This window comes from Pomacea canaliculata, linkage group LG3 (assembly GCF_003073045.1).
Source record: "Pomacea canaliculata isolate SZHN2017 linkage group LG3, ASM307304v1, whole genome shotgun sequence".
In the NCBI taxonomy this organism is placed as follows: domain Eukaryota; kingdom Metazoa; phylum Mollusca; class Gastropoda; order Architaenioglossa; family Ampullariidae; genus Pomacea; species Pomacea canaliculata.
Window position 1 is genome coordinate 38,755,092 of NC_037592.1, and position 20,639 is coordinate 38,775,730.

The 20,639-nt window shown below is 34.8% G+C and overlaps 3 protein-coding genes across 4 annotated transcripts in view; 1 reads left to right on the plus strand and 2 right to left on the minus strand.

Annotated features, from left to right (window-relative positions):
• Nucleotides 1-53: 53 nt before the first annotated feature.
• LOC112558900 (integrin-linked protein kinase-like) lies at nt 54-13,472 on the minus strand. 2 transcript variants are annotated; one of them, XM_025229651.1, is made up of 13 exons: nt 13,050-13,472; nt 11,259-11,424; nt 10,883-10,978; nt 10,330-10,426; nt 9,739-9,819; nt 9,457-9,542; nt 8,675-8,784; nt 8,119-8,240; nt 7,729-7,850; nt 6,275-6,346; nt 3,926-4,025; nt 3,273-3,403; nt 54-2,795 (listed from the first exon to the last, which is right to left on the minus strand). In XM_025229651.1, exons 1-13 carry the CDS (start codon nt 13,136-13,138, stop codon nt 2,643-2,645), a joined length of 1,425 nt encoding a protein of 474 aa, XP_025085436.1. In that variant the 5' UTR covers nt 13,139-13,472; the 3' UTR covers nt 54-2,642. The 2 variants fall into 2 exon arrangements, with proteins under 2 accessions (XP_025085436.1, XP_025085437.1); XM_025229652.1 differs by lacking the exon at nt 6,275-6,346 and having other exon boundaries at nt 13,050-13,467.
• A 174-nt stretch (nt 13,473-13,646) lies between these two features.
• LOC112558903 (nudC domain-containing protein 2-like) lies at nt 13,647-15,451 on the plus strand. The gene is made up of 4 exons (XM_025229654.1): nt 13,647-13,992; nt 14,282-14,330; nt 14,879-15,030; nt 15,257-15,451. The coding sequence occupies exons 1-4, from the start codon at nt 13,807-13,809 to the stop codon at nt 15,329-15,331; spliced, it is 462 nt and encodes a 153-aa protein (XP_025085439.1). The 5' UTR covers nt 13,647-13,806; the 3' UTR covers nt 15,332-15,451.
• A 1,081-nt stretch (nt 15,452-16,532) lies between these two features.
• Nucleotides 16,533-20,639, minus strand: part of LOC112558904 (ATP-dependent DNA helicase DDX11-like) — a 30,133-nt gene continuing 26,026 nt past the window's right edge. The window contains 7 exon segments of the mRNA XM_025229655.1: nt 16,533-16,935; nt 17,340-17,494; nt 17,933-18,011; nt 18,275-18,359; nt 18,683-18,786; nt 19,093-19,161; nt 19,987-20,136. Coding sequence (XP_025085440.1) covers nt 16,912-16,935; nt 17,340-17,494; nt 17,933-18,011; nt 18,275-18,359; nt 18,683-18,786; nt 19,093-19,161; nt 19,987-20,136 — 666 coding nt within the window. The 3' untranslated portion in view covers nt 16,533-16,911.

Consider the following 20,639-nt stretch of genomic DNA (forward strand, 5'->3'; position numbering starts at 1 on the left):
TTTGAGATAGAACACCCACACCAACAGGAGCAAAGCACAAAAAAAACATAATGGAGTATTCATGTGTTTAATAACAAAAATGTGAGATGCAGGCAAATTCTTGGTCTCTATGTGGACCAAGTAATTAAATGCTGCCATAACTTCTTTTTTTTTTTTCTAGCTTGTAACACTGGTTTCTTGTTTCTTACAAGGAAATCATCTCAGAGGCAGCTTTGTTTCAGTCACTACACTGCTTTCATAAAAGTAGTTTATAATTTATAAGACTCGCACTGTACTGACATTAGTGAGGAGAACTAGCCAAATAAAAAAAAAAAAAAACCCAAGTTTCTGGATCTTGAAACAGGAAGCAAATTTTGTTAAGGAAAGACTAGAAAGAAAAACAAGGGTCAGAGTGGGCATCATAAATTGTAAAAGGTCACGGTCGCCAACTCTTGTGGACAACAAACTTAAGAGAACACTTCTGTGCAGACAACATATCTTTGAAGGAAGTACCTATGAAATATGGTATCCGAGAACATTAACAATGAACATTAACATGCTGAGCACAACTTGTGGCTGTGACATCAACTGTACATATCTTTAATAAATTCAGATGTAGATTTGTTTTTCCCCCACTGAGACGGTGTGCACTCAGTGTGATGATGGAAAAAAATGGTCACAGTCACCCCTAGCATAACAAAAAGTGTGCTCATAACATGGAAGGCATCTCTTTTGCATAATAATCAGCAGTTCCTCAAGGAGTGCTTCTAGAGTCTCAGTCAAGAATCTACATAACATGCAAATAAAATGTAAGCATAAACATATGTTTGGTTAATAAAAAAGTCTGTCATACATTTTACCATAAATAAAACCAACAGTGGCTTGCCTCACTGTGGCAGCCTTATGCTCCTCGAGGAGTAACAAGGATTAAACTAAACTAACTTGCCTCACAGTTTTGGGTGTTTTCTAGGAACTTTTTTAAAATGTGTAACCAGCTCACACACTTGCATATTTGAACTCCTGTTTTACGTCTCAGCCAGCTGGGATGTTCATACAAAATATATCAGCAGATAAATAAATTTATAAATTTCCTTGTTTGCTGACCTCTATCAATTTAATCTATATAATTTCCTTGCTCAAATTGGTGACTTTAAGTTTTAAATGTGTTAAAAATGTGCAGGAGAAAAGAGTAACATTAGATAATGAGAGCAGGATTCCAACATGCTCAAGTCTTGTACCCTACTTGTCAGGAAATGCAAACTTCAGAATGACAACGTACTATATTTTATATTTAAAGATAAAAATATTTAAAAATAAAAACTTTTAAAAAATCTGTCGAATGTGGAGTTGAACCAGTAGACCACGACTTTTCATCCCACGATCATAATAACCATTACACAAAATATGCTATAAACCAATAACTCAAGCATGCACAAATATTTGATCTACACATCTGATGGTGCGCTCCCATCAATTTAGCACTCTACATTCTCTCTATAAATAGCAAGCCAACATCTATCTTGCACACAGTGACAAATGAATCAAGGGTACTATTAATGCAGAGCTTGTCAGCAGAATTGATAAAAAAATGCAAGTTATATGTTCGTAGATACAAGTAAAACACATAAATATGTCGATGACAGCATCAACAAAGACTCAAGCTTAATAAAAAATAGACCTGACTTGACACATCAAAGTTATGCATAAATAAAAATTGAAATAGCCCATCACTGGTGTCAACACCAGTAGGCATTCAGCATCATCTCATATTATCTTCATTACTCAAGTTTATTTTATCCAATCTCTTGACTACAAAGCTCTAGAAGTTAGCACAGGTATGTTTCCTGAATGCTAACAGCACATTAGTGCTCTTTGAAAGTGTAATGAAAGCAGATCAAAATCTCCTTGATTGGCTAAATAATCTGACAGCAGTAAGCTGTTTATAGTGAAAAGAAACAATTCATTTTGGCATATAAAACTCTTTGCACAGAAATCTAGACATATGCATCTTAACATGCATACCCAGGACAAAAGTTTTCTGTTTGTCAGGCACTTGAAAAAAAAACGTACAGACCCAATCTGGAACTTCAAACTAATATTATGTTTTTTCAGCTTATTTTAATGATGAACCATTTAAATAAACGACTGATGTTGAGAAAAATGTCACAATGTCACACAAAATTGCCTTTGTGATTTTGTGCATTGTTTCCTTTCACTATAAATAAAAGAGACTACAGTTCTGGACAGTTTGTAATCTTTAACTCACAATAGCTCCCTCCCACCACCCTAAAAAAATGAAGAAACACAGACTTTTACATGATTCATAAAGTGTAAATGCATTAACATCTCAGCATGACGTGAGAACTCTGCATGTCCTCGGTATACATTCCAAGAAAACATGCAGTTAGCCTCTCTGGGCTTTTTTTTTTAAAGGGCTTGTCCAGCCTTCCCTTCTAGCCACCATTAGTAGGTGTGGTCACCTAGGCACTATATGCCTTAATATAAATGCAAAGTACAACCTGAGAAATGACACATCTCCAACTGTTAGCATCTACTTTTGTCTTGTTCAGTTTCAAGTAAGCCAAATGTGGCAACTTTTTTAGCCTGTTTTTTTTCTTTCCTTTAATGAGTCTTTCACAACAGAAAATGGTTGTCAAGCAAGTCTAACTGGACTGCTTCATCTTCTCCAGGATGGGAATAATCATGTCAAAACGCGGACGTTTTCCTGGCTCTTCATTCATGCAGATCTTGATAAGGCGAGAGATGTGTGATGATATGCCCGGAGGGATGCTGACACGCAGACCTTCTAGCGCCACCTATAATAATAAAATTTTAATAATTTAAATATAAATACATTATCTACATATGTAAGAAAAAGTAGTCTTCTAAACTACTGGTAAGAGACGTTATGGACCACATTTTCTGCAACCAACTTTTTGTGACATCAGGAGGATCTCCTCTATCACTGCCTCACCTTTTCCAGCTCCCATTCCCCAGATGGGCAATTGGGGGAAGTCTGCTGCACTACACAGGTATAAAACTGGATACTGTGTGAACATCTATCATCTTTCATCACTAGTGCTCCAACCACTCAGCTTCCCCTCTCTGCTTAAATTTAGCCAACAGCTTTGCTAACAAGCAAAATTTCACTCATGAAATAGTATTCTATGACAATAATTTATATTTAACAGGCTAAAACATTTCTTCTGAATAAAACAATTCATGGTGGGTTTCCACAATTCTTTACAGAGTTTTCCGATAAAAAGGTTTATCTACACTCTGGAGGCCATTACCTTCATGCCGACCTCCATGGCAGAGAGTTCTGCAAAAGGTACTTCTCTGGTCTCTAGCTCCCACAGCAGAATAGCAAAACTCCACATATCAGCTGCCCGTGTGTTAATATCATCAGGACGTCTCTGCAGTGCTGTCACCACACATTCACACATACCAAGAAAAGTTGCAAAAGAAATGATGGGGTTTAAATTTACTCTCACATGGATTATTAGCTTTCTCTTGAGATCTTTTTTCTGCACAGATTTTGGTATCTCTATTTTTAAGATAGTATTGGTCAATTATTCTACTTTATTTGTTCAAATAAACAGGGTCGTTTTTGTCTGAGTTTCATACAAGAATTTAAAGTAAACTTTTCTGAAGTTTTTAATGATATCTTAAATCACTGCAATTATGACTAAAACAGCCCTATGCTCCACTGGGGTGAAAAGGAATAAGAAGAATGACTAAAACGGCATTGAATTACTAAAAATTAGTGAAACACACAAAACAGTTCTCTCTACAGTATGTAAAGCAGAAAATCAGCATTGAACACTGTTTGATATACCTCTTTGGAACAGCTCACTGAACAATAGTTTCAACCTTAGAAGACAACCAATTCTTGACGAAGAAGACTTTAGGATGATGGCTTTCATAAAAGCATTAACTCACTGACCTTCTGGTGCCATCCAAGCAGGTGAGAAGACTTTGCCTTTCTCATGAAATGAGAATCGGTAATCTGCCATGTTAATCCTTGCAGTAAGGTCCTCATCAATCTACCAAGCAAAAAACAAGTTTAAGCAATGCAATTGGCCTCCTAGTTCCCTAGGGTATATCTGGGTTCAGTTTTAATTCAGGAATTTACCCAAGTGTTTGCAGGATTTAGACACAAAGGATTAAATAAAAGCACTAGTGTAGGTGAAGGTAATTCAGAGTTTTAAAACCAGACAAACCTAAGTTTCTTGTAAGAAAACTGTGTCTGGACAAAAATTGAACTATTCCCTCTAAAATGAAATCAATGCTTTCATAAAACTGCAAATTTAACATAATGTCTTGCAAGTAACATGCATATTGCATTGCAGTTACATGCAGTTGAAGGAACACACAAATATGCAGTGCCCTACTAATTCTACAGAACAAAATCACAACATCTGTTTTAGTTTCAAGCACCTAAAATGTGACTTTGATGTATATATGAAAATATGAGGGAAAGTCTGCTGAAAACCTTAGAATTCCGACATAAAAACAAAATTAAATATTGATTTTTTTTTTCAGCTGAATCCCCTGTATAAAGTTGAATGCAGCCAGAATTGTGTTCCTGCCTGTTTAGTAATGTGACCACTAATAAATTAAAGTTTAAAATTTTCCTGAACAGACACATGCACACTTTTATAGCAAATTTCAAGAGTCTTACTTTTTACTGACACTCATACAGTTTTGTTTGGATGGTAAAGCTACTCTTAAGCACTAGATGCAACTAGGTTTGACCTTATATTTACAATTCTAGACATGCAAGCCATATCCATATAAACACTCTTCTACAACCTGTTAGTATTTTTTTTTCAAAGTACAAATAATGATTATCTATGCTTTAATAAGTAAACTAAAGAGACTATTATATCTGTAGTGATCTGATTTCCAAACCATGCTGCAGCTTTTATTTGATTTAAAAAAAACAAAAACCATTGAGATCATTGTCCTACTAAATACCATATGACAAGAGGTTTAGGATAACCCTGACTGTCGGTAAGAAAATTAGGCTTTAACACAGTGCACAAGAAATTTCAATAAGCAGATGTGACACAGACTGCATCGAATAGGAGCATGCATTTATCTTTGTTGGTATGATAGAGCCTTGGCATTACATCATTATGCTCTATTACAGCACATGTAAACCTGTATATGCACCAGCATATGTGCACGTGAAAATGTGTGCATGTACCTATACACTCACATATTTCCACTTCTGCATGTGAAAACCCTCAATTCAGCTCTCAAAAGCTCTTAATCATTCCAAGTGCAGGAATACAAGGTGCAATGTGATGCTGAAGGTGAAATACTAAAGCATATTTGACACAGGTGCATGTTATTACTATTTATTCAAGTGCTAAGCTTGTCTGCTGGCTCAAGTGCACCTAATATGCATTTAATAAAAGCAGATTGCAAGAACAACCTATAAACATCTCCCAATACCCCTAAGGTGACAGGAAAAAATGGTATCTCAACTGAAATTTTTTAAAATGTGTCATCAATCCATGTGTTAAACACTTCTTTAAGGGGGGAAGGTTCTGAACACCGACAGCAGGTTACAAAGATTAACATTGGCAAGTTGGACTGTTGTGTTAGCATTTTAAGCCAACCATTTTAACTTTCCAAAGAATGCAAAACAAAATGAACAATTAGACCAACAAATGCATGCTTTGAAAACCTGTTAAACATAATCTTGCTTTAGTGCCTCAAAATTTATAGAAAATTTTTTTAGAGCAAATACAGATTTAAATTTTGAAAATTAAATGTGATGACGATCCAAGAATGAAAACTGCTAGTATTGCAGTTTATCTTCTAGAGATATTGAATCCATATGGCTATGAATCACAATATCACAAGTGGCCTGGAGAGCATCATTTTATCAACTTTAAATCCTGAAGATGTAAATTTTAATTTTAAAAATTTTGTGTACAGGATATTGTAATTATACCGAACTATCAGTACAAGACACTGATCTCTGTAAAATTCCACAAAAATTCTGGTGCTGTTTGTCCTGTACCTTCACCTTATTGCTCCAGGATTTTCACTCTCAAACATTTGACACCACATGGATTTTCAAGTTTCACCATCAAATAAATATTTTGAGATGCTTTATGTAAATCACTCAAAAGGGGCAAAAGTCTTCAGAACCAGAACCACTTCTGCTAATAATAAAAACTATTGCCTGCCAAAGAGATTAGTAATGATGATAAAGTTAATGATGTGGACATGGGGACATAGCAGCTACACACAGCAAGCACCACATGTGCTGGTTTACCCCATTCAGGGTGGCCTCCCCTGAAGTGTACTTGGGATCATCGACGTTTATCTTAGCCAAGTCTTCGTCAATCTACAAACAAATGATTTATTAATACTGCAGTCATCTTCAGGCTGTATGTCATCTTCTTGCCCTCTGTCGCTGGTTTCAGAGAAAAACTCATCTTATTAGTTGGGTAGTTTAATACCTTTTCCAGGATGTCCACACTCCTAGTTAGCCACTACTGTGCCAGCTCATTTGCAATGTACTGCTTGAAAATAAGAAATGTTCTAAATCTCCAGTTCTGTAGTTCTTGCTGGCAACTTGTTATGCTACATAAATTATAATACTAAACAATAAAATACTGTTTGTACAAATACAAAATAAGTATCTTTAAAGATCAGTAGGAAACACTTTTTTTCACTATAGACTGAAAAAAGCAAGGTCACATTTCTCCAAATATAATTAATACTCTTCTATTCTCCAGACACAGGTCTACAAACATCACCATGTTGAGAAGAAAAAGGCCAAAACTGTGAAATCCTGTTTGCACATAGATACGTCTAATTAACACGTGGTCACAGCTCTCCCATGCGTTTAAGCATGTCATTGTACAATCCTGTCCGTGTTATTTACTATGCATGGTGATGTTTGAAGTGTGCATCTCGAGAACTGTAGGGCACAGGGGTGTTCACTCAGATTTGGGGAAACAGTATCTTGCACTGAACTTTACCGATCATTTTGTACCCTAATAATACCTGAAACAGGTTTCTCTTCTGAAAGTAAAGCCAAGCTGACTCTATCCCCTAAATAGCTACCCTGCCCCTGACTCCAACATACTAAACAACATAAAATGAGCCATAATTGAACTTACAACTTTTACAAATTTCAACTTTTAAATTGCTATAAACATCATAAAACGATTATGCCGAGATTTCTGTTTTCAAACAACATTTAATCTTTTTCCTAATGCCCACCAATTGAACGGGACTGCCATGAGCTCCTTGAGGTCAGTTCTTTCAGTTGAAATATACATGCATTTTGTTAGCATGTAATAAAGTTGGACAGTTGTTTAGCCAATTTACAGCTGACAGTTCAAAAACTAACAAAGTCTTCAGTAGGATGTCACAGCAGCTAAAAGGCTGTAAGAACTCTACATAAATGACTCTCGACTGATGGTCGAATACCTGCCATAATTTTAGCAAATTGTTCATGTGGGGCATTTCCATCTGTTCTAAGATTTTGCATAACAATTCAATTACCAAAGAGAAGTGCAACAAGGAGTAATAGATTGTTTTCTAAGGATGACATACTCTCAAATTTTGCCACTTTCGTTGCTTAGGAAAAAGCTACTTTATCATTTTAAAATATGACATTTATCAGTTTGGACTAAGGTTCACTGAATGCTATTTTTTATCATGAGTGTAAAGGTTTAGTTTTCTTTAATACCATGAAGTTTATCCATAAGAACTCACCATGACATGCTTGCTGGTAAGAACAAAGTTAGGGATCATAGGTTCCATTGAGTGAAGAAACTCCATGCCTCGTGCAATGTCAATGGCGAACCGAAGTGCTTGGTTCACATCCACAACAATGCCTGTCATAACAAGCAACAAAGAATGGCATTTTAAATGATTTCAAAGCAGTAAGGTCTCAAGTGAATGCTTCATCTTAGTCACAAATCCAAGATTTCATAAGCACATGCAATTCCAAATGTGTGCTAGCAAAATTCCATCAAAATTACAAAAAAAAGTGCAAGAGAACCACTTTCTCCCAGTATCCTAAGGCAAACAACAAATAGGCTTAAAGCAAATATATGACAAATTTAAGTTTCATTTATGAGTGTACTTGAATAACTACGGTACCTGATTCCCCATGAAGGGTGTTGTACAGCGAACCAAATGGCATGAACTGTGAGATAAGCACCAAATTAGGAGGTTGGTTACAGCAGGCCAGAACTGGCAGCACATTAGGATGATTAAAAATGCTGAAAATGAAAAGTTGTAATCAGGAGAAAACTGTTGGTTTATCAAGAGAGAACTGTCATGATCAAAACGTGTAATATTTTTAGTTTAACTCATTCAATATGGACAAATCGATGCAATTGAACTGTAGCTATAAAGATATTTATGTTTGCAGGTGCAAACTATGCAGGAAGAGTTAAATAACATCCTCTCAGGAAGCTTTGTTAAATAAATAAAAAAAAAAACCACATTCTTCATTTTTTCCTATCGTTAAGTTTATAGAAAGACAGGGTGATAAAAGTGCACACACACACCCCCATATTTACACATAAACAGCTACAATCACAAATGCACAAAATCATTTGGTGTACTTGTACATAAATGCCTCAAAGTGAAAGAAGTTTTTGCTATGCTTCAGCACATTATGTTCTGTGTAATAATGATTCAAGACTATTACCGCAGACGGGGAAATTCCTCCTGGAAGTCACGAGTGATGCGTTTGGTACATTCTCGCACATTCAATATTTTTGCCACAATGTCATTGTCTTGCCAGTTCCCTCGCCATGTCTGAAAGTTTTCAAAAGTGAAATAAGACAACTTAATGTTAAAAACATATTTTATCAAGAAGTTTTGTATAAGAAAAAATAACTATATTTAAGAAAACTAGCTATGCCAAAAATGTTAAATCAAAACATAAAATACCACCACAGCATAATTTTTCAGCTTGAAATTTTCCTTGAAACAAGACCAAATAGTTTTCCTGATAAGGTAAGAATGATTAAAATATTATAAAGACAGATGAAAGGTTAATTTTTCAGTGATATGGTGATAAAAAAGTCCACTGATAAAGCAGTTATATATTAAAGATGAAAGAACTATTTGTGAGACTCCTGCAAAGCACTGAAAAAGGTACTCATTAGCTCATATACTTTGCCAATCATATAAACTAAGAATATTTCTCATACGTGATCCTTTAACCAGATCTATTATAAAAACACAATTAAAGAACAATTTACAAATAATTTACATTTTATAGTTTAAGAAAATGGTGTTCACTGTGTTGTGCAATTTTAAAAAAATTTATTTTATGCATAAAATACTGTATGATGCTATGATGTTATGATTGAGTTAGGTTTATCTGTTATTAAATATGTTAGAATATTTTGTTGAATATTTCTAGACCTGACCTGCCTTTTTAACTTATATCCTTTAAAGTGCTCCTTCCTCAAGCCTACTCACCTCTCCTGAGTGGGTGGCAGCAATGTGACCATTGAGTTGTAACTGCCGAATATCAATGCCCATGTGTCGTGACAACATAGCATCTCCTACAATTACAAAAATTATGATGATGAAAGAAAAAAGTATCATGTTATGCATCTGGGGATTTTTCACCTCTTTTATAAACTTCTCATGCCCTGTAACAAACACTTTAACCACATCTATATAATGGCTCTTTGAATATTAAGATATTACATAAACCTCATATTCAGAATATTGAAAACTAGGTCTGACAAAACTTACGGCTGCGAGTCTTGTAGCCCAACCAGCTTCGGTCTTTAAAAGGGATTTTACTAAGGTCTTGTCCAAGGGCTACAGCGCGATCTGTAAACAAACAGGAAAGAACATCTATCCCTGCATTTTTTCCAAGTTCCAGATGCCCTTCTTAGGGCATGTTAGAACAGCTATAGCTCCCCATCTCTTTAACATATTCATCAGTAATATAGTCTTCAGTCTTCTCATTTCTCCTCACTACGTATGGAACATATAAAGTGGATTATTACCTCCTGTGCAAAAACAAATTTCCCTCTTTAAGATCTAATGCTGTTGTCTGTTTCGCTTTCCAAAAATATACTAGACCCTGATTACAAATGCAAGGTTTCAATGTAAATCAAAATAAGCATGCAAGATGCCTCCATACTGCCTGGTTGTCCTCAAGCCATAGCATTCTAAATTCTCAAAATCTCAAATATTGTTATATCAGTTATGTTCCCATGATCATGTCAGCAGTTAACTGCCACAGGGGACTTAATTTCAGTATATCTCCTGTTTACCAACCCCCAAAAACATCATTAATATTCTTTTTTCTTATCTTTGAAAAGAACAAGATCTTACCCTTCAGCATTCGAGCAAGCTGAGGCTTAGCTTTGTCAAGAGGTACATCATTAAATTTGTTGGCAATGCTGACTAGAGCACCATTGTTGACAAGATCCTACAATAAAACAAACTCAGTAAGAATTTTGATACTTCTTTGCAGATATTTAAAAAATATTTTTTAGATATAATCAATTAATAATAAAAACAATTCTATAAGAATTAAATTGGACAAAAAATGAAATCTCATTTTTGGTAGGGGGTTTGTAGGGAAATACACCATTGGTAAATCATACGCTGAGTTAGCAGCATCATAGGGTATAAAATAATTTAAATTAATAGTTGAAACTCCTGCTTTCTAGAAATAGACACATACTGGATTAAAAAACACAAGGAAAAAAGTAATCCTATAAAATATGTATTAAATGAGAATACAGCACACACAACTGTTGACATAATTATTAATTTGACATAATTATTAATTTTCATAATCCACTCATATTTCATAAAGCAATTAGGTGTTTGTATAAATTACTGCAAACTAGAATGGTAACAGTGACAAAAAAATAACTACCTCAGCGATTTGGTCATAGCCCCAGAAACATGCATAGTGCAGGGGTGTGTTGCCATGCTCGTTGATGGCATTTATGTTGGCATGGTTCTGCAGAAGCTGTATGTCAATGTAAGAAAACAAAAACTTTATTAAGATGTATGCTTAGAATGAGCCCATTAATACACTACCTGCTGCAATGCTTAAAATTATAAACAATTTTTCACACAAGAAAAACTATAAAATTTAAGGTGAAAGGGTAAAATTTGTTCACAAGAAATATATATTTTCAATTCAAATATGCTTTCGTATTTCCCATACCCTCAATGCCTAAATGTTTGACTGGAATATTAGAAAAGGGGCTTGTACATTCCACAATACATTTAAAAAAAATTGTCACCATTTGAACAACACTCTGATGGCCATGGGCGGCAGCCAAATGCAGTGGTGTGTCATCTCCAAGGTTAGTGGCATTGATGCGTGCTCCTCGCGCAATGAGCATTGCAACAATATTGCTGTGACCTTCTCGACATGCCCAGTGTAAAAGGCTAAAACGGTGGTCATCTCTGATAAAAAAAATACAAAGGATTTTAAAAAAAAATAAAGCTCTACTTCTAGAGAAGGTGCAATAAAGCAGTATTACATGACTCATTATCATCATTGTCATCCAACACAATGGGTACTTACTCCATACTTTATCCTACCTTTCTTCACAAGATTTTAATAAATACAATCGCTAAACTAGCCAATTTGAGCAAAGAAAAGCTAATGTCATTCCTTCATTATAAAACAAATAAAATCCACACAATTTAAACCTTAATGCTAAGCACTAATAAAATATGAAAAGAGTGTAGATAAAATTTATTTTTGTTTCATGAGTTTTACATTAAGGCACCAGATGATAGCCCTTTATTTCACTTTCAGACATAACCAATAAACACTACAGATGCCATGCAGTAAGTTTCAACATTAGCTGGTGGTGTGCAAATTGCATTTTACAACTATTTCTACAGTAACGAGTTTCCTCTGAAATGGCCCTTGCAACCTGTGACTGGTAATGAACACCTCATCCACTTCCCCCATATGTGACATTTCACTGTATACATGCATACAGGGTAGAGAAGAATTACTGTTCATCCTGCATCTGTGCTCCAGCAGGAAACAATACCAACTAAAAATAAATTGCCTCTGGCCTTGTGTGTGAGTGAGAGAGAGAGAGCACATAAGCTTCTATTTATTGCATAAACCAAAAAAAAAACTCATGCTTTACCGAAAAGCTGACCTTGCAAAGTCTTGTGGTAAACAGTAAACAACAGCTACATCTATGTTTACAAATTTTATTATAATTTTTATCTCTGAAAACAGCTGGCCTACTTAATTTCAATAAATGATTCATGTATGAACTGTAGTTTTACATCAACTTAAAATAATTCCCATTATCTAGATGTACAAGAGTAACAGCATCAACATAATTCCTTTGAAGCTGATTGGTTTTTATATCACATCATTAGGTATTGTTATCACGCATTTGTGGTGGCAAACTTCCATGGTTCTACTATGTGTAATGACATATAGTTTCGGTTCGAGCTAAGTTCCTATACTTCCACTGTCCCATTTTATCTGCAAACATATGTGCCGTTATCTGTCGTATAACGGAACCACATTCTGATTTTCGGAAGTTCCACATTAGACTGAAGGAAATTCCAGCGTAACAAGCTCTCTCTCTCTCTGTCGAAACGTCTCACTTAGCCAGATGGGCTAAGGGCTTCAATTGATATTTCATTTCAATGCAACATGTGTTATATACAACTGGACCAAGTTGCTTCTGTAAATATGCAGTGAAAATGTGCGTACAATGATGGTACAACACTATCGCAAAGTGCAGATGTTTTGTTGTTTTTTGTGGTATGTAATCTATGTTGTTGAGAGAAGTAAGGATTCCCTTATTTGGAACAGCCGCAGCCAATCAAAAGCTCCTCAGTGTTTATGTGGCATACTTTTGCCTAAAATTATCTCGCCGGGAGTCGTCTGCATGGATGATAAATATGCTTAGCAATCTGTAGGTAAAGCGCAATTCATCATTCATTTAATAAATTGTAAAAAAAAAATTTAAGTAAACAAAACAGCGAAAAGGCCTATACATTCTGTATAGTAAGTTTCAATTTTAGGTCGTTATGATTGAGTTACTCACCCTTGGTTAAGATCGTTCTCGGTGTTGTCTAGCCACACACGAACATGAAAAGCATTCCCTTCGCGTACTTGAGAAAATATATCATCCATTATTCCTGAGGGTTGTTTCTGATTTCAATGTGTACAGCCTAAGTGCCCAGAATGTGGGACTTTCGAAACAGGTGTGAATCACACGTCTCTCATCTTTCCTGTTATGCTAACGCGCCTTCGACATAAAGTATTCCACACGACAGAAAACATACAATCCACCGTGTCTCACTTAAAAACACTTGGCTGGACAACAATCGAAACGCCGTTTCACGCTTTAAGTCGAAATGGTCTGTTCGCGTTGGTGATCCCGGTTTCTAGTCTCCACTCCCTACTTTTAGACCACCGATCTGCAGGCCGAGGTCACACCTTTCACTTCCTAGGTCACATGCACATTCAACTAGTGAATATATCTTGTTGACATATGCTACAAATCATCTAACAGAGCACAATCTTGCAATTAAATAAGCAGTCTGTGCATATTATACTTAAGTAAAGAACGAGTTTAAGGTTGTTTTTTTTTAAATTTTGACTTCAATGAAATAATTAATAGTTCTTTCCCTTGGAATTGTACGCATTTTACCTCCAATATTAAAGATTTCACGAGTTCGGCTGCTTTCTACTGTGCACCTCAAGAGCTTGATGTACCTTATATTTATTAGTCGCTGATTTTTTTTTATGTTAGATGTGTTACTCTTGAGAATAAAGAATTCGAATATCTACATCGATCAATGGCCCATTTTGACGAACGAAGCGGAATAGTCGCATGCAAGACTGAATGGGGACGATGGTGGCAAACGCTTGAAGAGGTTTACATCGAAATTTTAACAGGAAAAGATATAAACGCTAAACAGGTTCAGTGTAAAATAGCAACAAACAGTCTCAGAGTAACAATTGACGGAGAAGTTCTTATAAATGTAAGCCACTTTTGACATAGTGTGTCTTCGTTAATCTTACGGGATCTCAAAATTTGTTTTCTACCCTATTCAACAAACGCATGCTTGAAGTTATGCGCACAAGAGCTTATCTGATCCCAATTTTGGTTGAATTAGCTAATGTCAAAATAAATCATGGGTATTGTTTTATATTCAGATTTTTATCAATGTGCAATTAATTATTAATTATTTATGTGCAACATAGTAAGAATTTTTCATGCACTATTCATATGATTTACATTAAGATTAATTCTAAAAAATTCTATTGCAGGGTAACTTATTTGAAGCAGTGCATCCTGATGATTCAACATGGACTTTGGGTCTGCATGATTTAAAATTGTCATTGTTTTACTGTGTCCAAGTAAATGTTTGTCAGAATACAGATGATTAGAAACAAATGTAAAACAAGAAATTTGCATACTTTGCGAAGAAATTTGAGATTTCAAGTTTTATCTTGATGATTTATTATTAGTATTGGTATTCATAATTTATGCCCAGTTTCAAATGTGAATAAATATTTATGCCATCTAATATGTGTATGACATACAGCCAGAATGTGATCGGTAATGGTTTTACAGAACTGTTTATTAAAAATTCAGAACATTACAGTCATTTGACAGAAATAGAAATGCTGTACTAAATAAAATTATTGGAAATAGATTAATTCCACTCATCAAATTTCAAACCTAATCTGCCTTCAAAGAAGACCAGTTATAGTTTTTTACAAAACTTTTAAAACTTTTTGAAAGTGTATCTTTATTTACATGGAACAATACTGTTTAGTGACATTTAATGATAAATGCTAATTTTCATTAACATATTAGTATTTAGATTAAGATTTAACTTTTATCCACACACACTTTTTCAGAGGACAAAAGGACAATCCTGATTTGTTTGAGCAAAGCACACAACACTGCAGATCACTGCTGGAAAGCATTACTTACTGGAAAGTATCAAGCAGATTTTCTGACATTTGACGAAATGGAGAAAAAGCTTACCCTTCAAAGATTTCAAACTGAAGTAAGAGAATTTTTAATGTAAAATTTTATTACACTTGTTTGTTTTTTTAAGTAAAGTAGCACAAGATTTTTCTGAACATAAAAGTTAGCTTCTATTTCCATTTAAATTCATTCAGTTTTACAATTGATGAATTATTCAAATCATTTCAATATATTCCATAGTATTACATCTGCACCACATTTATAAACTTTCACACAGTTCATTATTTTTTTCTCTTCTACCCCAGAATCCAGGTTTTGACTTCAGTGGTGCTACCATGTCTGGCAACTACCATGGTGGTGGTCCCCAGTTTCCATCATAGTATAAACTCATTAGCACAGTGGTTCCCAACCTTTTCTTGCCTGCACTGGACATGATATAAAATCTTGCTGGCCAGAGCATTGCTGTTTTGCCGATCATAACGTTAAAAATGAAATTATTTTGTGTCTTGTTTGTTAGAATGAGTGGGCTGAATGAGGCACCTTTGCAGACCGGATGTGGCCAGCAGGCCGTACGTAGGTTGGGTACCCTAGCATTAGCATAAAAGCACGAGTTATTCTGAGTTCTTCAGTGCCTGTATGACCATTGCCTCTTGTACGTTAAGAAATGTGTATAAAATGGATTTTTAATGGCAACTCCAACTAAAGGCATTAAATCTGTCAGTAAAAACAAATGATTTTTAGCTAACCTGAAAGAGGCGTGATTGTAAATATTTCATTCTCATCTCCCCTTTCTCATTTGAAAATTAAAACGCGACATTAGTTATATATGCAGAATAAAGTGTCCATAAATATCATTATTAACTTATTTTAACTGAAGCATGCTTAATTCAAACATTAGTACAGTAATATGCTTTTGAATAAGGAAGTATATGTTCTGTGTATAATCAGAAGATAAACATTGCTCTGTACATGCACTTTTGCATGAAAACCCATATCAACTAGTCTTTAAAGCCTTACGTTATTTACCATAATATAACAGTTTGAACATGTATTTGGCATATTGTGGCAATTTCCATGTGTATATGCCATAGTGGGGCAATGATAGAACATTCATGGAATAGCAACCATTGTTGCTTATCATAAAGACAACAGTTTTACAGCACATCAAGCCTATTCAACAGTATGAGCATGCATTACCAAAATCTATTTAGTATTATTAAAAGGATGCTCCCATGACTAATAGGTACCCTCCCCTTGCCACATCAAGCTAGCTGCCCTTTTACCTCTTCGTAGCATGAATTCATTTATTTTTGTCAGTTACCAGCTTGTGATACAGAAGTGAGGAACTATAGACATTTTAATCTTTTATGAGGTACCTAAAATAAATGTATCTTTTATCACAATAAACTTCATTATCGAAGAGTTCATTTGTAAATGTAGGTGAAATAGTAATTATCAGTGGAACGACATTAAAGGGAAATGACTGAGTTATGTTGTAGTTTAAAATGTATAATCGATTGCTTCCCTTAGACTGCAAACTCAACGCATTTCCAGTTCATACTGCATAAATACAACAGAAAATCAAGGTGTACAAATTTTAATTAACATTCAACAGGCAAGAGTTGTGATGAGATTTTAGCTTGAGCTGAATTGCTTATTTTAGCAACAATTCCATGAAATCAAATTTTACAATACAAATACAAAAAATTTAATGTAAAAGTACACTGTTGTAGGTATGAGTGTTCTGGCACAATATTGGCACATGCCGGTGCAGATTTCAACATCAAAGTGGCATCATTAAGCTTTTCCTCACACCATAGAATGTAGCAAAACAAGGCCACAGGCGGTTTCTGAGGTAGTCTTCCTTTGGCTTTCACATATCAATATAACAGAACAAGGTCATAGGTGGTCTCTGAAGTCATCTGTAGCAAACATAAGCAGCAGCATCCACCACTGGAAATCATTTTCTTCTTTCTGCAAAGAACTGAAAGCACAATGGGATCAACACTACACACTTTTGACGATTGTTTAGCATATGGCAAGGTTCAATACTATTTTACAGGTACGGATAGGAGTGTTCTGATGTAATAATGAATAAGACAAAGAAGGAGAATCAAGGTGCATCATACTTTTCTAGAAAGTGTAAAAAATTGGCAATTATCTTTTTTTATTTTTATATTATCTTTTGTAAATGTGTATTTCCTCTTTCTTTTGTATGAAAATACTTAAAGAAACATGCAGATGTACACTTTTTTCCCACTTTGTCATGCACTCTCACAATCGGCATGGAATGTGGGAACATCTGTTTCCAGGTTACCTTCGAGGGTAAAAAACCAGAATCAATGAAAGAAATTTTATATTCAAAATCTGAAAGCCAAAATATATTACCTTTGAAACTCTTGCAAGTGCAGGTGGAAAAGCATCCATTTTGTAAAGATGCTTTGCAATCCAACCAGGGAGCTTACTGCTAACACTTGTTCGAGAATAGCGCTGGTCAGCTAAAATGATCACAGCATAGTCTTCACGATGTCGAATGGCTCGTCCTAGAATAAATATCTTTGGTAAAGTGACCTGTTATTCATCAGAACTGTAAGTTCTTGATTACAGAGGGATACACTTTATGTAGGATGCCTTCACCAACATGCATCTTCATAACCAGTATGACGCAGCATCATTGGAAAAATATTAAAACTCTTTCTATTTTCAAAGCCTTTTCACTTGTAAAATAAAACATTTTTTTTTTCATTTCAAAACTTGACGTGAAAGGTTTTGTTTACCTTCAGCTTCTAAAGTCTTTTTGCAACACATAAGCTTTAAAGATCTTAAATTCTCATTTCAGATACCTGGCTTAGACTTCCATACAAAATTCTAGAAATATTTCTAAGGAATTTTAATTATAATCTCCTTCACAGCCAAGAAAATCTATGAGACAAGTGTTTGGTATGAGAATCAACAAAGTAGAAAGGAAGCTGAGATCTTACCTATCGACTGGTTTATTGCTTTCATACACAAATTTTCATAATGCACTTGTCCTGCTGGTCTGCCTGCCTCATCCTTTGGCTACAACCCCAAAATCAGAGTCATTCAATGGGCTTTCCATAATTTTCTTTTCCAAAGACTACTTTTTTAAAGATCTATGAAGTAGCTATTAAAATATAACAAAATATATCCAATAGGTAATTCAACTGTTACAAAAGTATTTAAAATGTATTCAACTGGTTTTTAATAGAAAATCAAGGTAGATAGTAAATGGTGTGATGAAATTATCTAAAAAAATTCTTCTGACATATAATTTAAGAGAAAGAACTTGGCAAAACACTTACAAAGTTGCTGTTGAGATAATCTATTTTTTCTTTCAACTCTGGAGACCTGAGATTAGGGTAGGGCATGCCAACCATCAGGACACATCTGTAAAATATTTTTAACTTATTTTATCTGCTTTATCTAATCAAAACACACCTTAAACTTAAGCAAGTGTGTGTAGAAACAACCTGATCATATTTACAATCCATCATTTCCATGCACTGATTTTATTTTAAAATAGTATGAGCACAATAAGCTTGAAAAAGCAAAAGAATCTTAAAATAATATAGAAATTAAAGTCAATTAAAAAAAACCTAACCACAACATTCACAACTTTATTTCATTTCATTGCATTGGTTCTAACAACAAATTTTTATTAAATCCTTAGTTTTAAAAAAAATCCAAAAAAGAGTATGACACCTGCATACCTTCCCAAATCATCAGAGAAATTGATGCCCTCACTCATCTTGCCTCCAACAACACACATGAGAATGGCTCCTGTTGGCCCACCAGTAGTTCGGCACTGACATTTCTGAAAGAGAATAATACTAATCATGTTTATACTGTGTAACATGAAATACACAGTTCCTCAGGAATTGTTTTAACTTTATAGTTACTATTTGAATCAGTATAATCTCTAAGGTATTTTGCTGAAATTTCTTAATGCCTTTAGTTCTCTATCATAAGTCTCACTTATTTGAGACCTTTTTGCTCTTCATTAATACTGTATTTTACTATGTCCTTAGTCAAAATTGTACTATTCCTCAGTATTGTTCTTCACGCTATTTGCATTCTTCATGCACATATCTGGTATAAGTAATATATTTATGAATCTCACCTTGATGCAGTCACCATATTGAGTAAGGACATGCTCAACCTGAATGGCACTCTTAGGTTCACGGAAAATCTGCAACAGGCAAACCCATCAGAGAGGCTTTCTAATAGTGCTCAGATTTCTGGAGTACTGCTGCCTTATTATGAATCTGTTTTTCCTATAGTTCAGGAGTGTTTGTGATGGATAGCACTTAAATATGTGAAGAGTGGCAAGAGAAAGTGAAAGCTACAGTTGGCACATTTTCCTTTATTTCATTTCAAGGATAACTGACAGTAACTTAGCACCTTTGTAGTCACTCTTATCCATGTTGATCTTGATATTAAATAATTCAAAATAAATCTTTTTTCTCCAGTTCTTCTGCTGGTGCATAATCTGCCAACAATTTTTTTAAGAGACAAAAAAAGTTCTTTCTGCAAAGCATCTATATATATATAAGGTTTAAACAAACTTTTTCAAACATCCATACTCATTTTCCAACACCTCCTTCACAAACACATTTACTTCTCTCAGGAGTATTACATGAAGAAAGTCTAGCAATTTAAACCCTTTTTGTGTGTGTTACACGTTTTTTTTAAATCTCGGCTCTTGCCTTTTCATCTTTTCTTTCTGTATACTATTCTGACTCATGTTTCAGGTGGGTAAATTTCTTGAGAACTTTTCTTGTACAGAATGTCTGTGTTCAACAGCCTGGAGTTCCTTTTAGAATGATAATTCACAAAATCAGAGTAACCTCCCTTTCCTCCATGAGTTTGAGATGCAGGCTTTCTAGATTCATATCCATTTCTAGATTTATAGAGAATTTTTAATGGTGGAAAGGGTGTTTTAAATTGGTTATATTCACATACATATTGGTTCATATTTCTTTGTGTACCTAAAAATTACCAATCAGCACTATACCTTTTTCTTAGCTTCAATCCTTCCCAGAATGCCAGATTTTTCCCAGCTGACAGAAACAAGCTGTTCATAGTCATAGGATGGAAAGAAGAGGACGATCCCTCCTGGCACAACACTGCACAGGTTTACAACCAACCGCCCCAGTTCTTCCAGCTGAAAATGGCACAAATCAATTCTAGATATATATAAATAAACTTTGATTCTAATTAGTGAATTTCCATTCATTTCTGGTTCTCCCTGAAGACCAAATATTCATTTAGCCAGCCTAAAAGATTCCATTTTAACATCAAAACCTTTTCCCAGAGCATACCCACCTTACCACAATTAGGGGTTTTTTCTCCCTTCCCTGCAGTCATTGTTATGGCTGTTGTACATAATTATTAGCAGCCTGTGCAAAAGGTTTTAATCTGGAATAAAACTTAAGGGTAAATAAGCTGCTGCCCATATGCAGCAATTGTCATCTAATGAGCAAACAGCTGTGTTATTTACTGTTTGGCCAACTAATTAAAATTCTAGATGACTGTGCACTTGCTCAGCTTTGACCCATGAAGCCAGCCTGTCCACAAGCCACTAGTCTTTCATAAGTTATTTAATACATGATATATGGGCCTGTACCATTCAAGGAATGATGATGTATGGGCACCATAAACCTACGC